This window comes from Notolabrus celidotus, chromosome 19 (assembly GCF_009762535.1).
Source record: "Notolabrus celidotus isolate fNotCel1 chromosome 19, fNotCel1.pri, whole genome shotgun sequence".
NCBI lineage: Eukaryota > Metazoa > Chordata > Actinopteri > Labriformes > Labridae > Notolabrus > Notolabrus celidotus.
This window is the reverse complement of record NC_048290.1, coordinates 13,826,262-13,849,851: the sequence shown is the minus strand read 5'-3', so window position 1 is coordinate 13,849,851 and position 23,590 is coordinate 13,826,262. Positions and strand designations below refer to the sequence as shown.

At 40.0% G+C, this 23,590-nt stretch overlaps 2 protein-coding genes across 3 annotated transcripts in view; both read right to left on the bottom strand.

The window, feature by feature from the left end:
- Positions 1–18: 18 nt before the first annotated feature.
- On the bottom strand, positions 19–13,445 carry slc31a2 (solute carrier family 31 member 2). 2 transcript variants are annotated; one of them, XM_034709114.1, is made up of 6 exons: positions 13,200–13,445; positions 13,010–13,098; positions 5,596–5,662; positions 3,298–3,523; positions 1,174–1,341; positions 19–1,085 (listed from the first exon to the last, which is right to left on the bottom strand). In XM_034709114.1, exons 2-5 carry the CDS (start codon positions 13,016–13,018, stop codon positions 1,176–1,178), a joined length of 468 nt encoding a protein of 155 aa, XP_034565005.1. In that variant the 5' UTR covers positions 13,019–13,098; positions 13,200–13,445; the 3' UTR covers positions 19–1,085; positions 1,174–1,175. The 2 variants fall into 2 exon arrangements, with proteins under 2 accessions (XP_034565005.1, XP_034565004.1); XM_034709113.1 differs by having other exon boundaries at positions 13,010–13,444.
- A 2,023-nt stretch (positions 13,446–15,468) lies between these two features.
- Positions 15,469–23,590, bottom strand: part of arrdc1b (arrestin domain containing 1b) — a 49,035-nt gene continuing 40,913 nt past the window's right edge. Inside the window, exons 5-8 of the mRNA XM_034710094.1 lie at positions 22,620–22,802; positions 21,429–21,605; positions 19,438–19,903; positions 15,469–18,553 (exon numbers count right to left, since the gene is read on the bottom strand). Coding sequence (XP_034565985.1) covers positions 18,489–18,553; positions 19,438–19,903; positions 21,429–21,605; positions 22,620–22,802 — 891 coding nt within the window. The 3' untranslated portion in view covers positions 15,469–18,488. The remainder of the gene's footprint in view (positions 18,554–19,437; positions 19,904–21,428; positions 21,606–22,619; positions 22,803–23,590) is intronic.

Below are 23,590 nucleotides of genomic sequence, written 5' to 3'. Positions count from 1 at the left end.
AACAAACACACAAGGAGATAAAGCTGTTTCATCAACTTTATTTAGTTCAACAAGTTCTCCGAGACATGAAAGAAAAGCATCATGAATAAATGTTGGATATTTAACAAAAAACCACCACAAGTGATTTCACATATTAAATATGTCTCCATCATCAGAAACAGTTGTTGAAATGCTCTGTCTCTAAATAGACCAAAGCAAATTTCAGAATTAAACTCATCTGAAATGTTGGCAAGGCACTCAAACGTATTTTCTCTGTAGTTCTGTCAATGATTTCTAAAGAACCACATGATCAGCTCTTATTGTCCCTCGACATTTTTTGTGAGAATGAAACTGATAAGTTACTGAACCAAGATGACACATCAGAAAACTTGAATAAGCTAGCATCATGTGATTCTGTTCCTCAAACAGAAGTCTTATGACCACTTAATCTTAATCTCAGCTCTAAATTTAAGTCTGCTTCTAGATCCTAGAGCAAAAAAAACAACAAACTCAGGAATCAACTCACCAAGTGAGACTTCTTAAGGAGTCAAAAGCATGTTAGTGTGCAGGATAAGCTGCAGTGTAAATGTTTGTATCACTGTAATGTCACTACAGCTAAATAAACTATGAAGTGGTTAAAGAGCTCAATCAAACCAGGAAACAAAACCTGTACAGAAACAAAGGTCACGCACACGGATGACTTCCCATTCTGAGTTAGGCTGAACCTTTGCTGTGAATCATTTACACGAGCGTCAGAGGAAAAGGAAGCTTCGCCTTTCACAGTCACACTGATCAGCTTTTGGTTTGCACTGAGATGTTTGCAGTTTGAGGAAATCAAGAAGACTGGAACTCTGAGGCAGAGAGTTTGTCCCTTTAACACACAGCAACTCATTGCTCATGAAATCATTCACCTTCCCCTCAATGGTTAACTTCTTTCAAAATGTTTTAAGCCTGGCTGATATATTGTGCAGTGAACAAGTCCTGAAGCCAGAAACTGAAAAAGGCAGATGATAAAGAGTGATGATCTGAGTGATTTAGGACCTTAAACGTCATTTTCCACATTCAGCTGAATGTATTTTGGACAGTTACTGTCTTTAGCGTCCGTGCTGAAATGAAACAACACACACACGAGTCAGTCTGGATGTTTCCAATCTAGCACAACCCAAAAAAACGTCACGTCAAAACTTTCCATACCATCACATATGATCCAGGAGAGGAAACGAGATGAAATAACCCAGAGTAGAGCCCCCGATGACGCCGATGAAGACCCAGAAATTGTAGGACATGACGCACAGCATCAGCATGTAGCCCAGAGACACCTGCATCATGTGCAGGACTGTCTGAGTGATGTGCATCAGCAGGCTGAAGGAGGAAGAAGAAGAAGAAGACTTAGGTTACAGCAAGAACAATGGCATTATTCATGATATTCCTTCCCTCCTTCATACCAGAGATATTAGTTACAAAGTCACATGCAGTTTAATTTGAAATGAAATCATGAAAATAAAAAACGTGTCTTCAGTTTTCTGCTTTTCTTTGTTTCCTCATGACTCCTGCAGCTGATGACGACAGACTAACAAGAGCATCAGCTGCAGCAGGTGAATTTACAGCAGCACAGGAAACACAGTGACGGGTTCATAGGTCAGCTCATTATTCGGCAGACCAGCTATAAGCACAGTATGACCTGTGTCTACTTCTTGAATATTGTATGCCCAGTGCAGCAGGCTTAACATGAAGATTACTTATATCCTGCTTCTAGCCTTTTTTCAAACAGCTATGAAATCATATGTTCCTCCTCTCCTCCGAAAGGCTTCTTCAGTTCAGACCGTCTTCTACTAAGTCCAGTTGACTTTTCAGATCAAGCTTTGAATTACCCTGACCTGGATAACTGAGAAACTTCACATACATATGAAATAATATGTTTGGCCGTAGTGTTTTCTGTGTTGTCCTGATGTTCAGTTTTGGATTGTTATATTAGTGCTTGAACATGGCTTTAAGCAACATGTAACCACACCAGTCTCTGGTAACATCATTTCGGGGGTCACAGGATGAAAGGTTTGGAAACCCCTGTGTTACAGACAAATAATATCCAAAACTTCTTTGGTCAATTAGTTCAGTCAATTGGTCAACATTAGGGCTCGAGTGTTGATTAATTGATTGTTAAGAACTTACTCGAACACATTTTCTTGTTTGGATTTTTTATCACATGGAACAAACATCATGTGGTTTTAGATTTGGTTCAGCTATCAGGAAGGTGTTTTAAGTTTAAAGCATGTTTCGATGTGAATCAGCTGACTAAAGGTGAGACCCTCAGCTGGGGGCTGCGGCTGAGTGACAGGTCTCCACGAGCGCTTTTTTTCTCCGCCGTCGGACTGATTCTGACCCGGTTGCTCTTCCAGCTGACACCTGACCACGTTCACATGCTTATTTTTATCAATAAGAACGAGTAGACAGAAAACTGGAGACTGTGAGTCTACATATGTTTCTGCTCAGTTCCCTTGTTGAAGTCTGAGCCTTCACTTTTATGACTGTATGTCCGTGGAGATTATGAGCCTGCTCCTCACAATGATATTCAGCGTTTTACGTTTTGAACACCTAAATACGGTCCATAGATATTCAATACTGTCAGTTATATACATTGTGTTGTGAAGGAAAATTTGATTCAGGGGTAAAAACGCATTTGGCATTGTTTCTGACACGGAAAACATTCACGTATTTTTATGATTAAATGATAATTGATCGTCAACATTTCCAAAGATCAATCACGGAAAATACTGGAAATTGACATCCCTTGTCATCATGTTTTGAATGTTATGCAGTAGTCAAGGACTTAGGTTACGTATAAGTTCTTTCTGAAACAGTGTCTCGTAAACCATTTAACAGAGAGGTGGGTCAATGTTCAATCCCACAAACATTTGCATTCTTCACAGTTTGAGAAATATTCAACAGAGTGAGACTGAAGAAAACAACCTGCAGGCTCTGATGGAGAGCAGAGGAGTGATACAGTTGTGCTCATAAGTTTACATACCCTGGCAGAATTTATGGTTACTTGGGTAGTTTCTGTTGTCTTTGTGATATAAAAAGAGTAAACACAGTTGTTTGATAAAAAATTTGCTTCACCCAACCACTAACCATGAGTGAAAAAAAAGTTTTTCTCTTATCATTCATATTCTCTGAAAAATGGCCAAAAAAAATCACAAATTCTGCCTGGGTATGTAAACTTATGAGCACAACTGTAACTGCTCTGGTCCACTTTAACCCTGATGAGAAATCACGTCACACTTCATCACTGTGTTCACAAAAATCAAAGTGATCCAGCACCTGTGTCTGTTTGGAGGAGACAGGTGTGAGTCTATGGGGGTCAGCGAGGATTCAGATGGGCTGTTTTCTAGTACGGAGCTGTTGTCGCAGCGAGAGGACGGAGAGGAGGCGTACCGGGACTCGTGCTGGGACAGCTTATACCTGACCCCCAGCCACACCCTCCACACTTTAAGCACCTCGTAGAAGACGGTCAGCAAGAAGACCACGAACACTGACAGCACCATGCCTGTGGATACAGAGTCACAACAACAACAACATGTCACTTCATGCAGAACACAAACAGTAAAAAGTACATTTACCTGAGTTCTGTCCTTCAGCACATTTTAAGATAGTCTAATCACTCTTTTCTCACTACATTTGAAAGACAAACATTTTGACTCCTCTACATTTCTATAAAAGTTCCCGTCACTCACTGTTTTCGCTCTGCTGATGGATTTTCTTGTCTAAAATCGAACCGTGAGAAAAGTGTTCGTGTAGTCCTGCGTGTGGTTTGTCTCAGTGACTCTGCCATTCCTATACGTGGCGTGTCTCAATAGTTACATGTTGAGCAAACTCGCAGCAAGAGACAGGCTGTTTATTTAGTGATGATAATGAAGGCTGGCAAAGAGGGATGACGGTTCTCCACCTGAGCACACATGGACATATCTCAGCCTGGTTGAGTTTTTTTAAATGAAGAATTATTTGTATGGTCTGAAATGTTTGTTCTGATTAACACGCACAGTTGTTTCGGAAAATACATATTCTACCAAAGTAAGAAGATTAACGCCACTCTCAGATTGCATTACTGAGCTTATACACTGCCAGTCAAAAGTTTGGACCATAGACTGTATAAAATATGGACGCAGTATCCGTGACGTCACCCATTTGTTCCTGAGCGCTGTTTTGAAGCAAATCGACGACGGCAGCCATATAGGAAATGTGGAACTCAACCAGGCAGAGTGTGACGTAGTGTGAGCCTCCTTGCCAACAGCTATGTGTTCCCGTCCGGGAGTCACGTCAGTCATGTCCTTATTTGGGCAAAAACTCATAATCTTAATATCTTCTGAACCGTCACGTTAGAAAAAAAATCACCCTCCGTACAGTGTGTGCCGATAGAGAGATTAGCTTTGTAGGGCCAAGCCTTTTTTTGAACCAGGCTGTAAACATGTTTATTAATTCCCATTCATGTCTATGTGGTTTCCGGTGTTTCTGCAGCCAGCCTCAAGCGGATTCTCGATGGGCTTCATCGTTCTAGACCGGAGGTTGCCGCTTGGTTTGGATCCACCTCCTCATTCAAAAGTTTTTATTTATTTTTTATTCCTGGAGGAACGATCACGAGTTAACAGAGTGAGATTCTGTGGAGCCAGAAATAAAAAGATTTTGCTGGAGTTGCTTCAAGGTTTACCTCCCATGTGTGCTGTTAGCTTTGGTTCACAGGAGTGGAGCTATCACATTGACTGTATAAATAATGGACGTAGTATCTGTGATGTCACCCATCTGTTTCTGAAGAGCTGTTTTGAGGCATATTGGAGGCGGCAGCCATATTGGAAATGTTGAACTCATATTAACTTCTGATGAGCGAGTGTAACGTTAAGAGGCGGAGTTTAAGCCTCCTCGCCAACAGCTACAGTGTTCCCGCCTGTCAATCAAATCAGCTGTGCCTCATAATGGAAAACTCGTAATCTTAATATCTTTGAAATTGCCACGTTATGAAAAAATTGACCCCCCCCCCCCCCCCCTACAGTGTGTGCTGATTGTGAAATGAGCTATCCAGACTACACTCGTCTTTTTAACCTGGCTGTAAACATGTTTATTTCTGCTGTAAAGATCGTCTCTTTGAATTGGTGTGTATGGAGTTTCCAGTACTTCCGATGCCGGACTCAAGCGGATCCTGGATGAACTGCAGTTTTTGTCTCTTCCACATTGGCTTCAATTCTCATGGTCGGAGGTTGCCACTTGGTGTTATGTCACATTTTTCATGTAATCAAACAACTGTTTGAATACACTTTAACTTTTGTGAGTTCAAGCTAACGAAAGCTTCCCTGCATGAAAGAAAAGCTCATACAAACTTTAGAGTCCACATGTCTCCCAGGTCTAAGACATACAAGTTTACAGTAGATCATTAGAATTAAAAACACGTGAGCTTTAATTTGATGTGATGATAAACATCTGCAGAACGATCAGGAACCAGCATCGTCTACTGACATAACATTCCAGTGTGTTTTAACAGGATGAACTGGTTCTGAGTTAGCACTAATGAGATCCATCAGAAGGAAATGACTTCTGAATTTAAAGATATGTAAATGTTTGGCAGCCTACCTGCAGGTCCTCGCACATCCCAGAAGTCAAACAGCAGTGTCACGGTGTCCGACAGCTCAAAAACCATCTAAGGAGAGAGAAGAACATTATTAAAACTCTAAACAATGGTTAACAAGATCATTCCAACACTAAGAAAACATGAACACGATCCAAGCCAGCTTTTCTTTCTTGAACTTTTTTAAGAACCAGACCCTGTGATCATTTAGAAGTAGAGTCCTCCAGCTGTACGGTTTTGTGGATTGAATCTGCTTGTATAAGTGTATCGTGGAGTACATCAACATTGACTGATTTTTCAACATGCTCAAATTAGGGCTGCATAATAAATCATTGCATCATTATCACACTTGAAATAAACACATCAGCAAATTCTGAATTTGGTGCATTAAGAAGGACAAATACTTGATGTGCATAATCTCTCTCACTCAGTGTTTGTAAACTTCATCTGTTGGATTGAGGTTGTGTATAATGATCATGCTTTCACACCATGTTGATGCAACCAGATGAAGCTCAAGCTTGCTATCAGCTGCCCTCTACCCTGAATGCTCTTTGAATGATTGAGGAGGACGTGTGACAAACACAGGTGCCGTTTCATATATGACATCCAAACTCTGAGCTAGTATGCACTCTTTGATATCACACTCCATATCTAATTGCAATCTACTGTACTTCAACGACTTTAATTGCATTCATGCTTTCTTCTGTCCAGCTCTAATGTGACATTTTTATAAATCTTCATTATAATCATGTTAGTGTTCATTGTTAAAGTCATGCAGACCTTTGAGTGAGCACTGATGCAATGACTGATTTACTTTGGATTTAAACTTCTTTCAACAGACTCTTAACTTTTGAATAATAAAAGAACAGCTTCAAAAGCCTCTTTAGCTGCTTTGTAATCACAAACTCAGAGAAACCTTTTCACACAGCCCAACAAAACCTGTTTTTAAAAGAGCAAACACATTTTCCATCTGAACTGAATATAGTTTATCTTTACAGCAAGCCCTGGGTTTAACTTTATAGTCAGAATCTAAAGGAAAAGCCTAATACAAAATCTAGTGGGGTTCACAACATGACATTTATGCTATAATACAAAATGCCAATATTTTCTAACTCCTTTTGGCTGAGACGAAATACAGTGGCGGTTCTAGACCAATTTTACTGGGGGGGGCAGGCTGGGGCCAAGGGTGTTGTCAGAGGGACACATTCAACCCTGAAAAATGAGACTGACAAGGGCGAGGACCGGCTGAGAACAAACTGGCAAAACATCAGTGCATCCCTATATATACTAGACATATATACTACTGTGTACTATATCAAAATGCACACTGACAGCAGCTGTTTGGCTGTTTACACTCAACATGAGTCCCTTAGCGCTCTAAGGGACTGGAACCAAGTGCCACACGCATGTGTTCCCCCTGTAACATCGGCACGATACCGAAGTTTTTTTTTATTGTATAAAATAGTATGCTGGGGGGGGGCAAAGGGGGTCCAGGTTCAGTTTTACAGGGGCACTGGCCCCTGTTGGCCCCTACCCAGAACCGCCACTGACGATATAAACACACCTTTACCTGTCCTTGTCTCCTAACTGTGACAGACTTAAAACCGGACAAACAACATCATATTCCATAAAAGTGTTAGTTTCCAATGAAGACACACAGTGATAGAAAACGAAAACATATCATGTGGATGACATGTCATTAATCCACTGAGCAGTGAGGCTCAACATGCTGACAGGACAGGACCTGCATCATTAACCTGTGGAGACCTGCATACAAACCCAGTGAGGCTGGTGATTGAGAATAATGGATTCAATGATAGACTCCTTTCTTAGTGGTTGTTGTATCTCTTAGCTTTGTTGAATGACTGATGTAGAGGCTGTTGACAGGTTTTCATTCTAACTTTCAGAGCCTTGGTGCTGGTTAAGATGGAGATTCTTGAGATGCAAGATTAAGTTGGTAGAGTTAGAGAAGCATTGCTGTGCTTCACAAGCAATACAAATACTAGTCGTCTGTGTCAATACTTCAAAATACTTGCATCCAACAGACACGTTTAAACTCTTTATTGACGCACGTGTGATGTGATCGTGTGCACAGTTAATATGTCACTCTATAAGCTGTAAATATTAGCATACATGTTCCTGTCTGCTGACACTGATAATTAACTTTTAAAGCTTTTTTCTGTTAATACTTATATTATGCTGGTAATATCCCGAAAAATAACTGCTGCCTTACAATAACAAACTAAGTTAAAAGTTCAGTGATCACAGAGCCAGAAAAAAAAAACATTTTTTGGAAAAACATAAATTATTTTTTTCCTATATTCATGAATTAAATGTTCTCTTTCTTTTTAACAGGGGTTCCCAAAATGTGGGTCCGGACCCTCTGGGGGTCGCGAGATGTCTTCCAGATTTGTTTGTTTATTTAAGTAGTCTAATTTTGCTTATTTTACCCTTTATTGTAAAAATATAGACAAAAAAGATAGTTACATTTGAAATAAGACACTGAAAACAAGTACGTTTCATTAGTTGTCTGCCTTTCTTTGTTACCAGACGACTCCTAAAGTTAGTGTTTGGGTTAGCTAACAGTTAATCAAAAGGTTTAGTAGCAGCAGGTTAATTCACAGCAGCACAGGAAACACAGCCACATGTACATGTAAGTATTAATTCTGAAGTATGAAGTAAATAAGGTATGAAGCAACATTTAAGACCTACCTTTTTTTATTGTGTTTTATTCTTATAACAGTTTTATTTAATTATTTTTCATCTAGTTCAAATTTTAGTCACTTTTTATTCTATTTTATTTATTTATTTTAAGTATAGCATCTTATTTTCCTTTTATGGTTTAATATGTTAGTGTTTGACTATCTTAGAAATGTATTTTATTTTGGTGATTTTAATTTCTTGTGTTGAGTTTTAACATTTTATTTTACCTTCAGTGTTTCCTCATTAAGATATCGCAAGAGCGTTTCCTCAGTTTGTTCAGAAACTTCTTTTTTATTTGTATTTATTTATTTATTTTCATTGTTTTTATTATCGTTGTTGCACATATTGTGTCCTTCACCTTAGGACTGTGGGTGGGTTTTGGGGTTGGGGCTGGGTAGGGATTAGGATGGGGGGGTCTTTTTATTTATTTATTTATTTATTTTTGTCCAGTGGTACAGATCTTTGAGTTACAATATCATTGTATGAAAAGCGCTTTATAAATAAAGTCTGATGAATTGATTAATTGATTAACCACTTGGAGGGACAGTGGGGGTCACAAGTCATTATATTTTGGGAGTCACGGGCTGAAAAGTTTGGGAACCCCTGCTTTATAATCAATCAATCAATCTTTATTTGTATAGCGTCAAATCACAACAAACGTTATCTCAGGACGCTTTTACAAACATAGGAGATCTAGACCACTCTATGTCAAATTATGAACAGAGACCCAACTTCAAGACAGGGTAAGACTCAGTCTGACCCCACCTTAATCCATCATGAGCATTGCACATCGCAGTATTTAGCTAGTTACAGTGGCGATATATATAAGATAATATCATAAGGCTGTTTATAACAACAGCTATATGATTCACAATCTTCAATTTAAATGCTGAACAAAATCTTTAGTAATGGCTGAATTTAGCTTGGCACATGAGCATAAAATATCCACCCTCATAGCTGTGACTCTGGACATTTTCAGTCCGTTTCAACCATAGGTCTCAACAGGTCATGTACTATAATGAACAACAGTATCATTTAAAAAAGCATGTAGAGTATGTGAATAAAAAGCATTAACACAAACGCCTCTGTTCTTGAAACAAGCGATTTTTATGCCTGACACCATGTTGGAAGAACCGGTCCTCTTCTTCTTCACCTCTCTCATAAGGTTCTCATGCTAAGTTAACAACATTATCTTTATGACAGTCTGAGAACCTCCTTTCTTCATCACAGAAGTTTTGCATTGCGTGAATCAAATTAGGTTTCACTAATCCTGACAAATTTCTGCTCAGCTGATCTTGCCTCACTATTGCAGAATGCATTGTCCCGCATAAGCGCTCCCTGTTCTGCCCAGCTGCTGTGGCTGTGGGACTGACAGAGGAATGTACTGTGAGTGTGAAAGTGTGTGTGTGTGTGTGTGTGTGTGTGTGTGTGTGTGTGTGTGTGTGTGTGTGTGTGTGTGTGTGTGTGTGTGTGTGTGTGTGTGTGTGTGTCCGACTGTCTGTCTGTCTGTAACTCAGACTGCTGCCCAGTCCCTGCCAGGCTCTCTCAGCCCCTCTCCCTGCTAATCCAAGTCTAGAGATGAGAGTCTCTCAGAGGCTGCACACTGCTGAAGCTCCAAACTGAGCCTCTATATTCATGAGGATTCACATTTATTCACAAAAAAATATACTTAAACAAATTCAATTATAAAGCCGAACTCTTTCTGCTCTAAGCCTGAACATCAGAGAACAAGTCATCAGGGTTTCTGACAGCTGATTGGAGGAACCTGAAGACCTCACCTTAGGTTTGAGAATGTAACGAGACATTTCATAGACTAACACAGATGTCGCAGCTCCGGTCCATGCCGAGCCAATTTACATAAGATATGTATGTTGTCTGTCTCTGTCACGTGACACCAAAAGACAAACCAGGGGCTTGAGAGGAATTCTTGTTGGTTTGAGACTTCAGCAGCACAATCATAACCCAGGATGTCCTCTTTGCATTTAATAATATCAACATGCAATTACTCGACAAATTACGAGATGACTGGAGGAGATTTAACCCCAACAACAAACTCTGAGTCAGCAGTTTGGCTCCACAATGAAAACAAACGTGGTCACATAATGCATTACACCTTCACCAACCTTAAAGGTGACATATCATGCAAAATTGACTTTTTAATGGTTCTTTACCTGAAATATGTGTCCCTGGCATGTCTACAAACCCCCCAAGAATGAAAAAAATCCATTCTGCCCCTGTTTTGATTTCTACACCTTTCTGTAAATGTGTGTGAAACGAGCCGTTTCAGACTTCCGTGTTTTTGTTACGTAACAACAATATCCGGTCTGTCACGGAGTCAGAGCTCGGAGCTTGTTCAGCCCATAGACTGTATAAAATAATACTGAATCCCTCCCCCGTTTTTCATTACCTGCACAAATATGTGCCAACAAGGAGCTTAGGAGGGAGGCATGCTAGTTGTAGGCTTTCTTAATAAACGCTAAGGTCGGTTTTACTCCCCACGTCTGCAGATTTGAAGATATAGTGGATGATTTTTATTTGTCATGGATAAGTGCTAGCGCTAATTAGCATAGCCACATAGCTATATGTTCATAGCTGTAGCTGTAGCTGTGTACCAAGACACACGTCGACATACTGACAAATAAAACAACAAGAAACACTAAATCTGTGACCAATCCTTCATAAAAGGTCCCGCTGCCTTTCTGGCAGAGGTCGGGTTTACTCCCCACGTCTGCAGATTTGAAGATCTAGTGGATGATTTATCATGGATAAGTGCTAGCGCTAGTTAGCATAGCCACATAGCTACATGCTCGTAGCTGTGTACCAAGACACACGTCTACATACTGATAAATAAAACAACAAGAAACACTAAATCTATGACCAATCCTTCAGAAAGGTCCTGCTACAGGCGCCTCTCCGTCAGGATCAGATTCAGAGGGTTGAAGTAACGCGATCTCTGAGCAGCCGTGTATATTCAGCCAACATGTAAACATTAGATCAACGTGCTGGAGAGCCGAGGCACATCCACTTCCGGAGGGGGCGTGGTCAGAGGGAAAACAGAGTGTTCTGATGAGGAATGAAGAAAAGGACTTTTCAGGCATGCCAAAATCTGATTTCAAAGTGTTTTTTTGAGCATAAACTTTAAATACATGTTTTTGGGACCTCTTAGACCAATATATATTGATGAAAAAAGCATGATATGTCCCCTTTAATGGTAGTTATCACTGAGTGAATCAGGAACTGTCGGCTTACGTGTGACTCCTGTTTAAATTATTATTTAGGTTTTGATCTGCTGTTTGTACTCATTGTCTTAACTGTGTACGAGGTGCACTGAGTTTTAATGTTCATGCCCTGTTAGGCGTCTTTTTGGTGGAGTCACCATGGTCACAAATCCCAGCAGATAACATGGTGAGCAAAATGTTATCATTAAAAACCATGACTAAAACCAAACGTCCAGATCCCTTGGATTGCGGCTACATGGAAAGGAAGAGACTAAGAGGGCATGAAAAGAGGATAAACTGGTTCTGCATATGAGTGAGTTCATAAATGACTTCATGATTATTTTTAGTTTTCAGTTTTAGAGCAAAATCTTTCTTTTTGGAGCTTGAAAGCATCATAAAGAAAAAAATATAGACAACTTGTGCGAACAATCCCATTGACGGCCGGGCTAGACAATGATTGTGAGCTAATCTCCTAAGCTGCTTGAGTAAACCAGTCACTGTGTTTGTCTCAGGTGAATGTTGAGACTCCAAACTGTGTGAGCAGCGTTTTCACCACAAACACCGTCAGTCTCTGGTCATGTTTTAGAAACCTGCAGCCCACATTTTCTGTTCAGGTTTGCAGACCTGTCATGTGCAATTGGTTGATACACGTACACTGGAGGACTACATGTGAGCTTTTTCATTTTCAAAGGGTGTCTAAGTTTAGTTTGGCAGCAGCATTCTTAAGATACAACATTTGTTTCAAGTGTTGTGACTCAAAAAGGATGTAGAGTAAATTGTTTCACTGCTTGCTAATATTGATTTTGCTTCTTTTGTAAAACTGTTTCTTTTTATTTTATGTTTGTATAACTCTTTCTTCTTTTCTGCTTTTTTTTAATTGTATTTTTTACTTTTACATGTTCGAAATAAAGTCATCAAATCAAATCAAATCAAAAAGAGTTAATATCAAGTTAAATACAATCAAAATCATAATCAACAGAGGTTTTGATAATACAATATCTGATACAAACATGCAAAAAAAGTGGAATTTCTTATAATGTGAGGTCATTTGAGGGAAATTCAACACATTAAAGTGAAGCACATGCACTTTAAATTAAGAGCTATGCAGTAACAGATGAACAGAATTGGGAATTGCACTGTGATGATACAATCACACCTTGTCATCCTTTCATAACATGAAGTCTTCCTTCTGATGAGCTCAAGCAAACTAATGCAAACCTCACACAGGATCAGTGTGATGTAATATTTTAATGATTTATTTTCACATGCTTTCTAAATGTGTCTGAGGAGTGTCACCTTATCCCCTCTCTTCAGACTGGGTCCAAAGACTCCATGTGGGTCAGGAGTTTCATTATAGTCCCCTGGGTTTATAATAATCTGATACCTCATCTCTGTATTGTGTTTACACTGAATGATCCAATGCCATAATTTAACTTGTTGATGAATATTACAAATGCAAAAGTTACACATGTAGAGAATGAGAAACTACAGAACTCACAGTCATCATGGTGAATCCTCGGCGCAGACTGTCAGCAGTTCGAGATGTTACAGACTCAGAGTCTCCATGCCAGGTTCCCCGGGTTAGAGCTGTGTGTCAGATGAAGTGAAGTTCGTCCCATTAGTGAACTGAAGCAGAGACTGAAGGTGAAGCAGCTCTGCAGACTGTGCAGAAGAAAGAAGGAGGCTACCTCATGACTTTACACAATAAACAAAGGGCTGATGGGAAGTGGAGTTCTTTAGTGATATCTACAGTGACTGAAAAGACGAATGAACCCGCGTGTAGGTCGACCAGTAACTTAAACGTTGTCGTCGATATCGATATAAGTTGGTAGAAGTGAAGAGTATTTAGAAAGGACCACAAACATCGAGCATACAATGGAGCACACGGACAGAAGGTGCGCATGCGCATGGGAGTTCGTTTGCAACAAGACGTGGATCACGTGATTGGCGGAAAGAGCCGAATGCATCCGAGGTGTTTATTCCCATTTACTCCTTCAAGCAGTGTTTCTGATAACAGCAGAGACAGTATGTTTGGAGTTAAGAGTTTAGAATGATAAATTAATAACTCTCCTAAATAAGATCCATGATTTTAGTAAATAGTGACTGTTTTCACGTTGATATCTGATTTATAGTTAAACGATAATTTTAGATATATTTTGCAAACCTTTTTTATTGACTAAGAGCCACTTCCTTTGTTTATTAGGCTATAAAGTTATTCACTTCAATGTCCTAATTACCACGTTTTAAATTAAATCTGCAGCTCAGAACAAAGACAATACTGTTATTTATCTTTTCACTAACCTGTCCAAATTTTCATAAAAGTATGTTTTGCAACAGAAAAATTCCTTGTAAAGTTTTGATAAATAAGATCAAACAGTGCATGATACTATCTAGCACTCTTGAAACCCAAAAGCATTACATACTCTTTGTAAATATCACTGCTAATCCCATCATTTGAGGGGTGGACATGGAGGTGGTGCCAACCTACAAATATCTAGGTGTGCACCCAGTGACGGTTCTAGACCAATTTTACTGGGGGGGCAGGCTGGGGCTAAGGGTGTTGTCAGAGGGACGCATTCAACCCTGACAAAAGAGACTGAGAAGGGCAAGGACCGGCTGAGAACAAACAAGCAAAACATCAGTGCATCCCTATATACTAGACATATATACTAGACATATATACTACTGTGTACTATATCAAAATGCAGACTGACAGCAACATGAGTCCCTTAGCACTCTAAGGGACTGGAACCAAGTGCCACATGTATGTGTTCCGCCTGTAACATCGGCGCGATACTGAAGCTCTTTTATTGTATAATATTTTTTTGGTGTCGGGGGGGGGGGGCACAGGGGGGTCCAGGTTTAGTTTTACTGGCCCCTGTTGGCCCCTCCCCAGAACCGCCACTGTGTACACCTGGTCAACAAGTTGGACTTGTCCCTTAACACAGATGCACTCTACAGGAAGGGGCAGAGCCACCTCTTTTTCTTAAGGAGGCTCAGATCCTTAGACATCTGCAGAAAGATGCTGCAGATGTTTTATCAGTCTGTGGTGGCAAGTGTGTTATTCTATGCTGCAGTCTGCTGTGGAAGCAGTATAAAACACAAGGATGCGAGGCGACTGGACAAACTAGTGAAAAGAGCTGGCACTGTGATTCAACTCACTGGGGGCTGTGGTGGAGAGAAACACACAGAAGAAGCTAGAGGCCATTCTAAAGTACACAGATCATTCACTTCACAACTTCTTTGTGGACCAGAGAAACAGCAGCAGTGGACGGCTCATCTCTCTGCGCTGCAGGACTGAGAGATACAGAAAATAATTCATCCCTGCAGCCATTAGGCTTCATAACTCTCTAACCAATGGGAGATGAGCTGACAGACACCTGAATTACTTGTTTTATTTGATTTTTATAATTTTATCTGCCAGACACCTGAATTTACCTTTGGGGATTAATAAAGTACATTCCATTCCACCTGTTCTCTATCATTTCACTCCTACATGTTTTAGTTCAGGTGTTCCGTTTATTATTGTCTCTATTTCTCTCACTCAAACCCAGGCACATGTGTTTATTCATATACTCAACTGCTGTAGTCAATAAAAATCTGTTTTTAAAGAAATGCTTGCTGCAGCTGGCTGTTGTTCGTAAAACATCTTCAACTCAGCCTTTTTCTGATCAGTCACCATGGGAACATTTCTCTCTGGACAAACAACTCATTTCATGCTGATCTAGTTACCTTGATTATTACTGTAGTTGTAATCACATCCAAGAGAAATGCTTAGAGACAGATTAAGCTCTAGATCAGTTTAGTCCTCTTAATTTCATGGTATTTAAATATTCCTCACATGCAGGTCCTAATCAACTCTGAGTTCCTTATGGTTGAAAGGTTTGTTAAAGCCTCAACTCCTGACATTTTGAGCATGTTCCCCACCTGAATAATAAAGCTTAATAGGTCAACATAGACAATAACAACAGATCATATAACTTTATTGTTTGACTGTACAGTACAACTTGGATTCTGCACTGTAGGCTGAAATATAACATTGACTGATTGAGGTGCCACTATTAGTATCTGCATACTGCACCTGTAAACAGTTTACAAGTAGAAAAATACAAAAACCAGACACCACTCATCGACGTGAGAGGAGAGGGAATGACAGAATGACACAGAACAAGGGGGGCTTCATAAAGCTATAGTACCTTCTGATGGTGAAGAATTCAACAGAGTGAGGTGTAACAAAGGCAGTGTGAAATGAAGCGAGAGCTGCTGCAGCAGTCATGAGGATGGGAGGAATTGCACATATTATTTTGAAACAAGAAAAAGTTCAACAGGTTTAAGATCCAGTGTTTTCACTGTTAGCTACATTTGTGTCCATCAAGTGCACTTAGCACAGTCCACAGGGGAGGAAGTCAGGAAGAGCTGCACGTGCACATCCTGGCGTCATCCCTGACACATCAGAAGGAAGTCCATCTCAAACTCCAGGATGGTGAGCTGGGATCCAAGAGGGTTTAAGGCATGCAGTCACAATAATGTGGAGCCAGATCATTGTAGGTTGAGCAGTAAAACTTGGCAACATGATCTAGAGTTGAGGGCCAAAACCAGCACTGCTTTGCATGAATTTTACTAACGTGATGAAGTAAGACAAACACATCAATGTTCATACAAACTTCCAATACAGCAGTTGTTTAACGAATTTCAGAGACATTATTTCCTCATAGAGTGAAAACAAATACATGATGATGCTGTTACAACAAATAAGTGGGTGATATGGCTGACATAATTAAAATGATTCAAATACAGATCATTTACACCGATATGACAGATGTTTGCAAAAGAAGATGTAAAATAATCAGACTCATGTTCAAACCCATGATCTGCTTTCAACTCTCAGGAATTAAAACTCTTTATGTGTGCAAAATCCAGAAACTCCAATATCTCATTTTGTTTTCCTTAAATACAGCTTAAAGGAATTTGTGGACAACATGATAAAATCTGATCACAATTATGCTAAGAGATAAAATTTTTAATTATGACCCAGCCCCTGTTCACGGGCAAATAAAATCTGAAACATAATCCAACGCCAGCACTGAATACAGTAAAACAGGTTCAAATTGTGGAACTTTGAAAGTGAAAAACAGACCTAAAGGAAGTCAACGTTTCGTCCAAATTATCTCTATTTTAGACACACACACACACGTATAATTGACACAAAGAAACCCATGCACTCAATGGTAAAAAAGTGCTGCTTTGTGCAAATTTGTGTTTATCATTTGCACCGACTACAATGTCAGAGGCTTCTCACTGATGTTACACTAAAAGAAAGTTAAGGCAACAAGCGGAAGGAAAACATACAATCTCATTCAGACTGAGACTGACAACATGATGCAAAATGATGCATCACATCTCAAAACCACACGAATTGCCAATCTCACTTTGTAGGTTGAAAGAAAATAAGATGTATTTACATACAGCAGATCTCAGTCTGTGCATCTCAGAAGCACAGACTCAGTAAAGTATTTTAGTTTGCTTGGCTGATGATTTAGGTTCCATTTTCAAGCATGTGGACATCAAGCTAGATCCACATATGACCACAAGAGGGCAGAGTAGGCCAGCGTCAGCGCTGAAGTCCTCATATCCAGCTGCAGAAAATCAGCTCCTTCTGCAGAAACGCCGTCCTCTGAATACAAAACAAGAACTCTCAGCAGTGTGAGCCCAAACTGAGAGGCGGTACAGTGACGACACAGACCTTTAATCTGAGAGGATTACATTCTTCCCTAAACACTGTGTCAGTGCCGGCCGTTCTGTGTGTTGAAAGTCATTTTCTCAACATTCAGAGAATATTTTCAAACAAATTTACAATCACTACTTATTTTTTGTGCTTTTAAACTTTTACAGAATGATGCTTGTGCTACACAACTGACATGTGTTGCTCAGATAATATTTGTCATTTAAGCCCCTGGATGAAGGATTCATACAATTTCTGATATCTGGTAGAATAACGAGACTCCAGCAGACAGCAAAGCATGCTGCTGTAGTATGCAATGACACTTTGCACTGGAAATGGGTCACAGCTTCCAAGAAAACATCACTGATCCATTTGATTTCTCTTCATTAAGTATACTGTCATTTGAGGCTTGTTCTTATTTGCCTTTGGCTTATCTTTTTCAATATTCTATTAAATATAATTTAATTTAAAAAGGGTTTCTTCCCCAGCTCTTTGGCTGCACTTTTTTTCCAAGCTTGATGATTTCAGTGCTTGTCTTTTTATTACGCTGAGTTCTTGAAGCTCTTTGAAACTTGAAATTCTTAAAAGCTTTAAAAATCAAATGTAAAGAAGATCTTATTATATTCTAATTATAATAAAGACAAACCCAATACACAGGGTTCAACTATCATATCTGACAATCTAAAACTTTAGACAGTAAGATCTCCTATAAATATCTCATGACAGCAGCTCCCCCCCGCTGACGATGAGGACAACTGAGACATAAGCAGACAGCAGACGACCACGGTATCAAGGGCACGATTGATCTGTGAAAAAGGCTGAGTTTGATCTCATCACAAACAAGCCCTTCAATAGGCCCAAATCATTTCGAGGCATCACAGATGCAAAAAGTCACTGATAAACAAAGTGAACAGATTTCCCCTTCAGGCTCAGTAAAGACAGATGTCTGCTCACTAAATGTCGTAAATGCTGTGAGATGATACTTCTGAAATACTTCTCTGAGGCACAGTGATGATCACCCTTTCTGTCTGACACTTAGTGTTGGGACACGAGGTGTAAAGAAAACTTATATTCAATATAAGATATGATCCCTTTTTCACTTAGAAGAGGACAAAGAAATGATCTTTGGGATGTTCTGGGTGGAGTTATGGTCCATCCTCCTTTCCCCAGCGTGTCTCAGTCCTGATTTGTCAAGAGGCGAGTGCAGACAGGTGAGGGTGGGCATGGCCATGGTGGTTCTTTACCTTCTTCTTTTCTACTGTCTGCTGTTAAAACTGGTGTTGGCGCTACTGCAGCTTTCCTCATAAGTGGGTGGAGGCTCTGAAGCACACAAAGGATAACATATCAGTCAAATTAATGCACATGAGAATCTGTGAGCCAGCAGGGTTAGTTCTTTAGTGTTTCTTTTTAACAGATCAGAACAAATTAAGAGGCATAATTCTAAACACAAAACAACACATTTATTATAAAAAGAAAAGCATTAATGTTACTAACAGTTTTAACTAAGGCTCTGCTCTATTTGAATGTCTGGCTAAGCCATAGTACCACATTGAGGTTGCATTAACTCTCCTGTTATGTTCGTTGCTCTGGAACAGCAATAATGTTCCTGGGTCAATTTGACTCGGGGCATATTCAATTAACCAAAAGTGTTAGAACCCCCCAAAAATCCAGATAAACATTTTTTTAATCTAATTTTTAACTCCATTACTAACTATTTAAAAACATCTTTAGTCCTTGGTGTTCTTTAATTCTCACAGATCATGGTTCAATGAGGGTAACTCACTCATTTTTCATTAAAACAAGTGTTAAAACTTTTTTTAATGTACATTGGAAAGCCCTAAATATAAGTACAACGGAAAATCAATCACTTGCTTGCATTTGAAAAATAAAAGCTGCAGCATGTACCTCTGAGTGTTTGAAAAGAAGTGATCTCAGTGTCATTAGTGCTAGTTAAAGTTTACCTATAGGAAGTACCTGTGACACAAACAGAGTAGAGGGCATAGGAAGAGTTATCTGCCAAGGATTTAGAGATTCAATTTCAGACAACTCAGAAGTTGATTTGTTAGCGGTGAGGGCATGAAATAATCAAATCATCAACTGTGACAGAGATTAAATATGCAAATATATCAAACTGGTTTCTTGTGTGTCCCTGAAGGTATCATACTATGTGCTTTCTATGTGTCAAAGATCTAAGAAGAACTAACCGTGAGGGTAGTCCCAGCTGCTGTACTCTGGAGGGAGGATGAGAGAACATGAAGTAGGAATAGGAGTCACGTCTCCCTCAGTGAAGAATGGTATAGTGGCCCCGGTGGACACACAGAACAGAGGGGCCGAGGCGTCAGGCCGTCTGTGGCTGGGAGGCAGGGCTGCCCCGGGCGCGTGGCTGAAGGCGCTGGGTGACATGGTGACCGGCTGACCTGAAGGATCCTGCTGAGAGTGACTCTTGGTGGGAATCTCCTCGCTGGCCGCGCCCCCTGCACACAGCCCATCCTCTGGCTCCTCCTCTGCAGGCGGGGCGCTTGGTGTCACACCTGCTGCCGTCCTCGGTGAGACGGTTGCTCCGCAGCGGTCTGGACTGGTGGGGATGGGTCTCGATGGAGACAAGTTCACAGCAATGTTCCCAATGAAGATCGGCAGAGTGACGATCGCCTCTGGAGATTTTAGTGACACCTATAACACAGACAGGAAGAGCATAGAACTCAATGATTTTAAATCTGTATCGTTATATCTGGTTGGCTCAGTACAGCTTTTGTTTAATTCAAATTATATAAACAGACGCGACTTGGCATTAGCATTTGTCCAAAAGAGAAGCTGTTGTTTCAATGTCAATTTAATTCCTTGCAGGAGTTGATTTTCTTTGCTTAACATGGAAATAAACAAATGTGATTGATCTGATGATTTGCATGGCCAGACATGAACTCCCACTGACATATGGTCCCATCAGTGGCACGTATAGGGGAGAAAAGTTAGGATGAGGTGAGACACGTAGCATGTCAATTAATATTATTGAAGGGGGTCTGTGGGAATCTCTTTTTTCTCTCTCTATCTGTACTACAAAAGCCTATAAAAACAAAGCTATAGCTAAGCTACATAAGCTACAGCCTGTAGTCTGTTTTGGATGCTGGGCAGGTTGAAGCATTGAGTGATTTAGTCTGTTTTGGATGCTGGGCAGGTTGAAGCATTGAGTGATTTAGTCTGTTTTAATGTCACAGAGATTACTCAAATAATACCCTAAAATCAGATATTTTGATGCTGACTGACAGCAGTTGCACAGGGTTCTTGTGGCCTTTGGTGACGGGGCCCAATGTGATATTTTTTCATGGGGCCCAAAATCCCTGGTGACACCACTGGGTCCCATTAACAGTTCATTTATGGTATATAAAAAAAGAGGTGAAAAATTTCACATATTTATTTCTTATTTGTCAATAACTCAAAAGATTGAAGACAACAAAAAATGATTTCTTCAAAGAAGTATTTTGTGTCTCAAGTCTTGATGCATCTTATGACCTGTGCCAGAGGGCCCCACTCTTCTTCAAAAAACCAAACAATAAAAGAACAACACATCAGGGTCATCTGACGTCGTTCCTCACACACCATCCTGCTGCTCTGATTACAACCACAACCAGTGTGTGTGAATCTCTGGAAATGAAACAGTATATCCGTGTCACAGTGTTGAGACATGTTGGTCCAGAAGGAAACAAAGAGCTCAGTGCTCAATAAAACAAACCGTTACTGTGGATGTTTGTGAGAGACGCAATGTGTTGGTGACTAAATCCAAGCTCCAATTTTTATAGTTTTATACATTTAGAATAATTCTTAACTTTCTAATGGTATCAGGGAAAAATAAACACACCAGTGAATTATTGAAACAAAAAGAGGACAGTGCATAAGAGTGAGTTAACAGGAAGTGGGTGTCTTCTGTACTTCACAGTATCAGTCTGGATGCAGGGAATACAGGAAACAGTGTTTTCTATCAGATAACAAACATTCAGAAGCAGCTGAAATAATAAATGTGACGTTTTCAGTGTTGAAACCCACAGCTCAAATGTAAAGATGGTGCTGAATACTGTATGTCCCGGCACCAACATGAAACAGGACGCGTGTTTCTAAAAATTGCAAACATTTATAAACAGTGTGTTAATTGTTCCCTTTAACCGAGCTTGATGTTCAAAAACAGAGAGACAAAAACTCTGACCTGAATGAAATAGTCGATATCTATGAGGCTGCAGCCAGCCAGTGCTGACTGAGGAAGAGGAGGGACGATGATCTGCTCCCTCCACTCTGCGTGTTTTCCTGCTTTCACCCCGGCTCCCTCTACCTCAGCGATGGTCCGCAGGTCAAACACAGGCCGCTTGGTCTTATAGGTCACTTTCTGGTGTGAGAAATATGCACACATACACATAGAGAGTGAATAATTGCATGTAAACACTTCACCAGACCTAAAGATGATTCGAAGGAGAAGTTTGTCTCTGAAATGGATCAGGACATCCTCCATTACTGTTATCTTGAGCTGTAGAGAGACTCGATGTGCACCCACATAAAAGGATTAGTTCTATGAATGATTCTGTTGGAGGCTTTGGAGTCCCAGCAGAGATTTATAATACATCTCTGAAAGGTCAGCACCTTGTTAAATGGAGTTTTCCGGAGGGCTTTGCACACTAAATCTGCTCCTAACAATGGTGCAGAAACTATGACTACACATCTGTGGATGGAGAGCTGAGATTATTTCTCTTCTTGTCTTTTTTCTTGTTGTCTTGTCTAAATATTTGTTTTTAAAAGCTGATGAAAATTGGAAGAAAGATAAGAACTCTTGTTATGTAACATCAGTTGTTATCTAACACTTGGTCGAGCTAGGTTTGGTACCAAATGTCTTGATTGAACCAATTTCAGCCGATCTCAGGCTGGTTGCAGTTTCACTGTATCTAACAAGGCACACACTGAGTCTAGCAAACTGTAATGGTATGGACCAAATATAAACATGTTCTGTGATCTAATATCAATAATTTGCTTTATAAGGATGTAAAAATAACTTAATGTAGATTCAGATATGCTAAAAAGTATAACTCAATGTGAGACAAGAAGTCAAGAAGCCACAAAAATTTGAAGGCAGCTTTTGCATTGAGGTTGGTGAAATCATTTCTATAATAAAAATAAGAGCATTAGAAAAAATCTGAATACTTTTGTGATACAAAGTCGATTTTATTCCTTGTAGGAGATTAATTTTTAGCCCATATCAATATGTGAATAACCAGATTTCATGTTTTGCGTGACCAGGCATGAACTCCCGTATTGCCCTTTGAATTGCTTTAGTATGAAATATTATATGCTAAAAGTTTACTTCAATTTGTTGTAAATGCACTGCTATCATTTATATTCACTTATTTACCTGTATGAGACTGGCCAGCACACATCCTGTGTCCTTCCCAGACTTGTTGTGGATCTCAGTGGCTAACTTGATGACCTGACCCGGGATGTATCCCCTCAGGTCGCTGCGAGCTTTCAGCATCAGCGTCCCTGTCTTCACCAGGAGGTAGCTGAACTTCTTAGTGGTCACAGCGTAACTCAGATGCTGCGGAGACAGAATCAGAATAACAGGATGAATGCTTAACGTGCATGTCTTAGGTGTTGCTGTGCTGAAGAGCTATTCCTGCTTAGATCCAAAGAATCAGGAGAATCTCACAGTCCTGGTGAGGAAGCTAATCAGCCAGACTCCCATCAACACTGATCCAAAACACAACCAAATGAAACTCATCATGAAATACTCCAAAGATCTGTATTTAGAACACTGGAGAAACCAAACAAAGACCCAAAGTAGAATGAATTGTTATTTGAATCTAAACCGTGATTATAAATTATCTGAATATCTGTACAGTGTCAGAGATACAAAACAAAGATGTATCCTGACCAAATACAGGCTGAGTGACCAGCTAGTTGTAGAGACAGGGAGACACAGGCAGACATGGCTGCCCAGAGAGGAGTGTCTATGTGCTAACTGCTCTACAGGGGACATAGACACAGAGATGCACTTCCTCCTCCACTGTAGCAAGTTCTCTTTACTAAGAGATGCCCACTACAGGGAAATTAGTAAAATAGTAACACACTTCCCAACATTAACCCCAGAAGAGAAATTGTGTGTTCTCCTGGGGGAAGGGTCAGCAGCTCCTCTGGCTGCTAAATATGTGTCTGCCTGTCACAGCCTGAGAGACGCACCATCCCATAATATTTGATTTTAGGTAAAGGTTTTATGAGCTTACCGCATCAAGTGAGGCCATTGAGATATATATAATATGTAATGAATATATATGTAATGTATAAATCGTATGTGCTTTGGCAACAACATGTCTTTGTTCATACCAA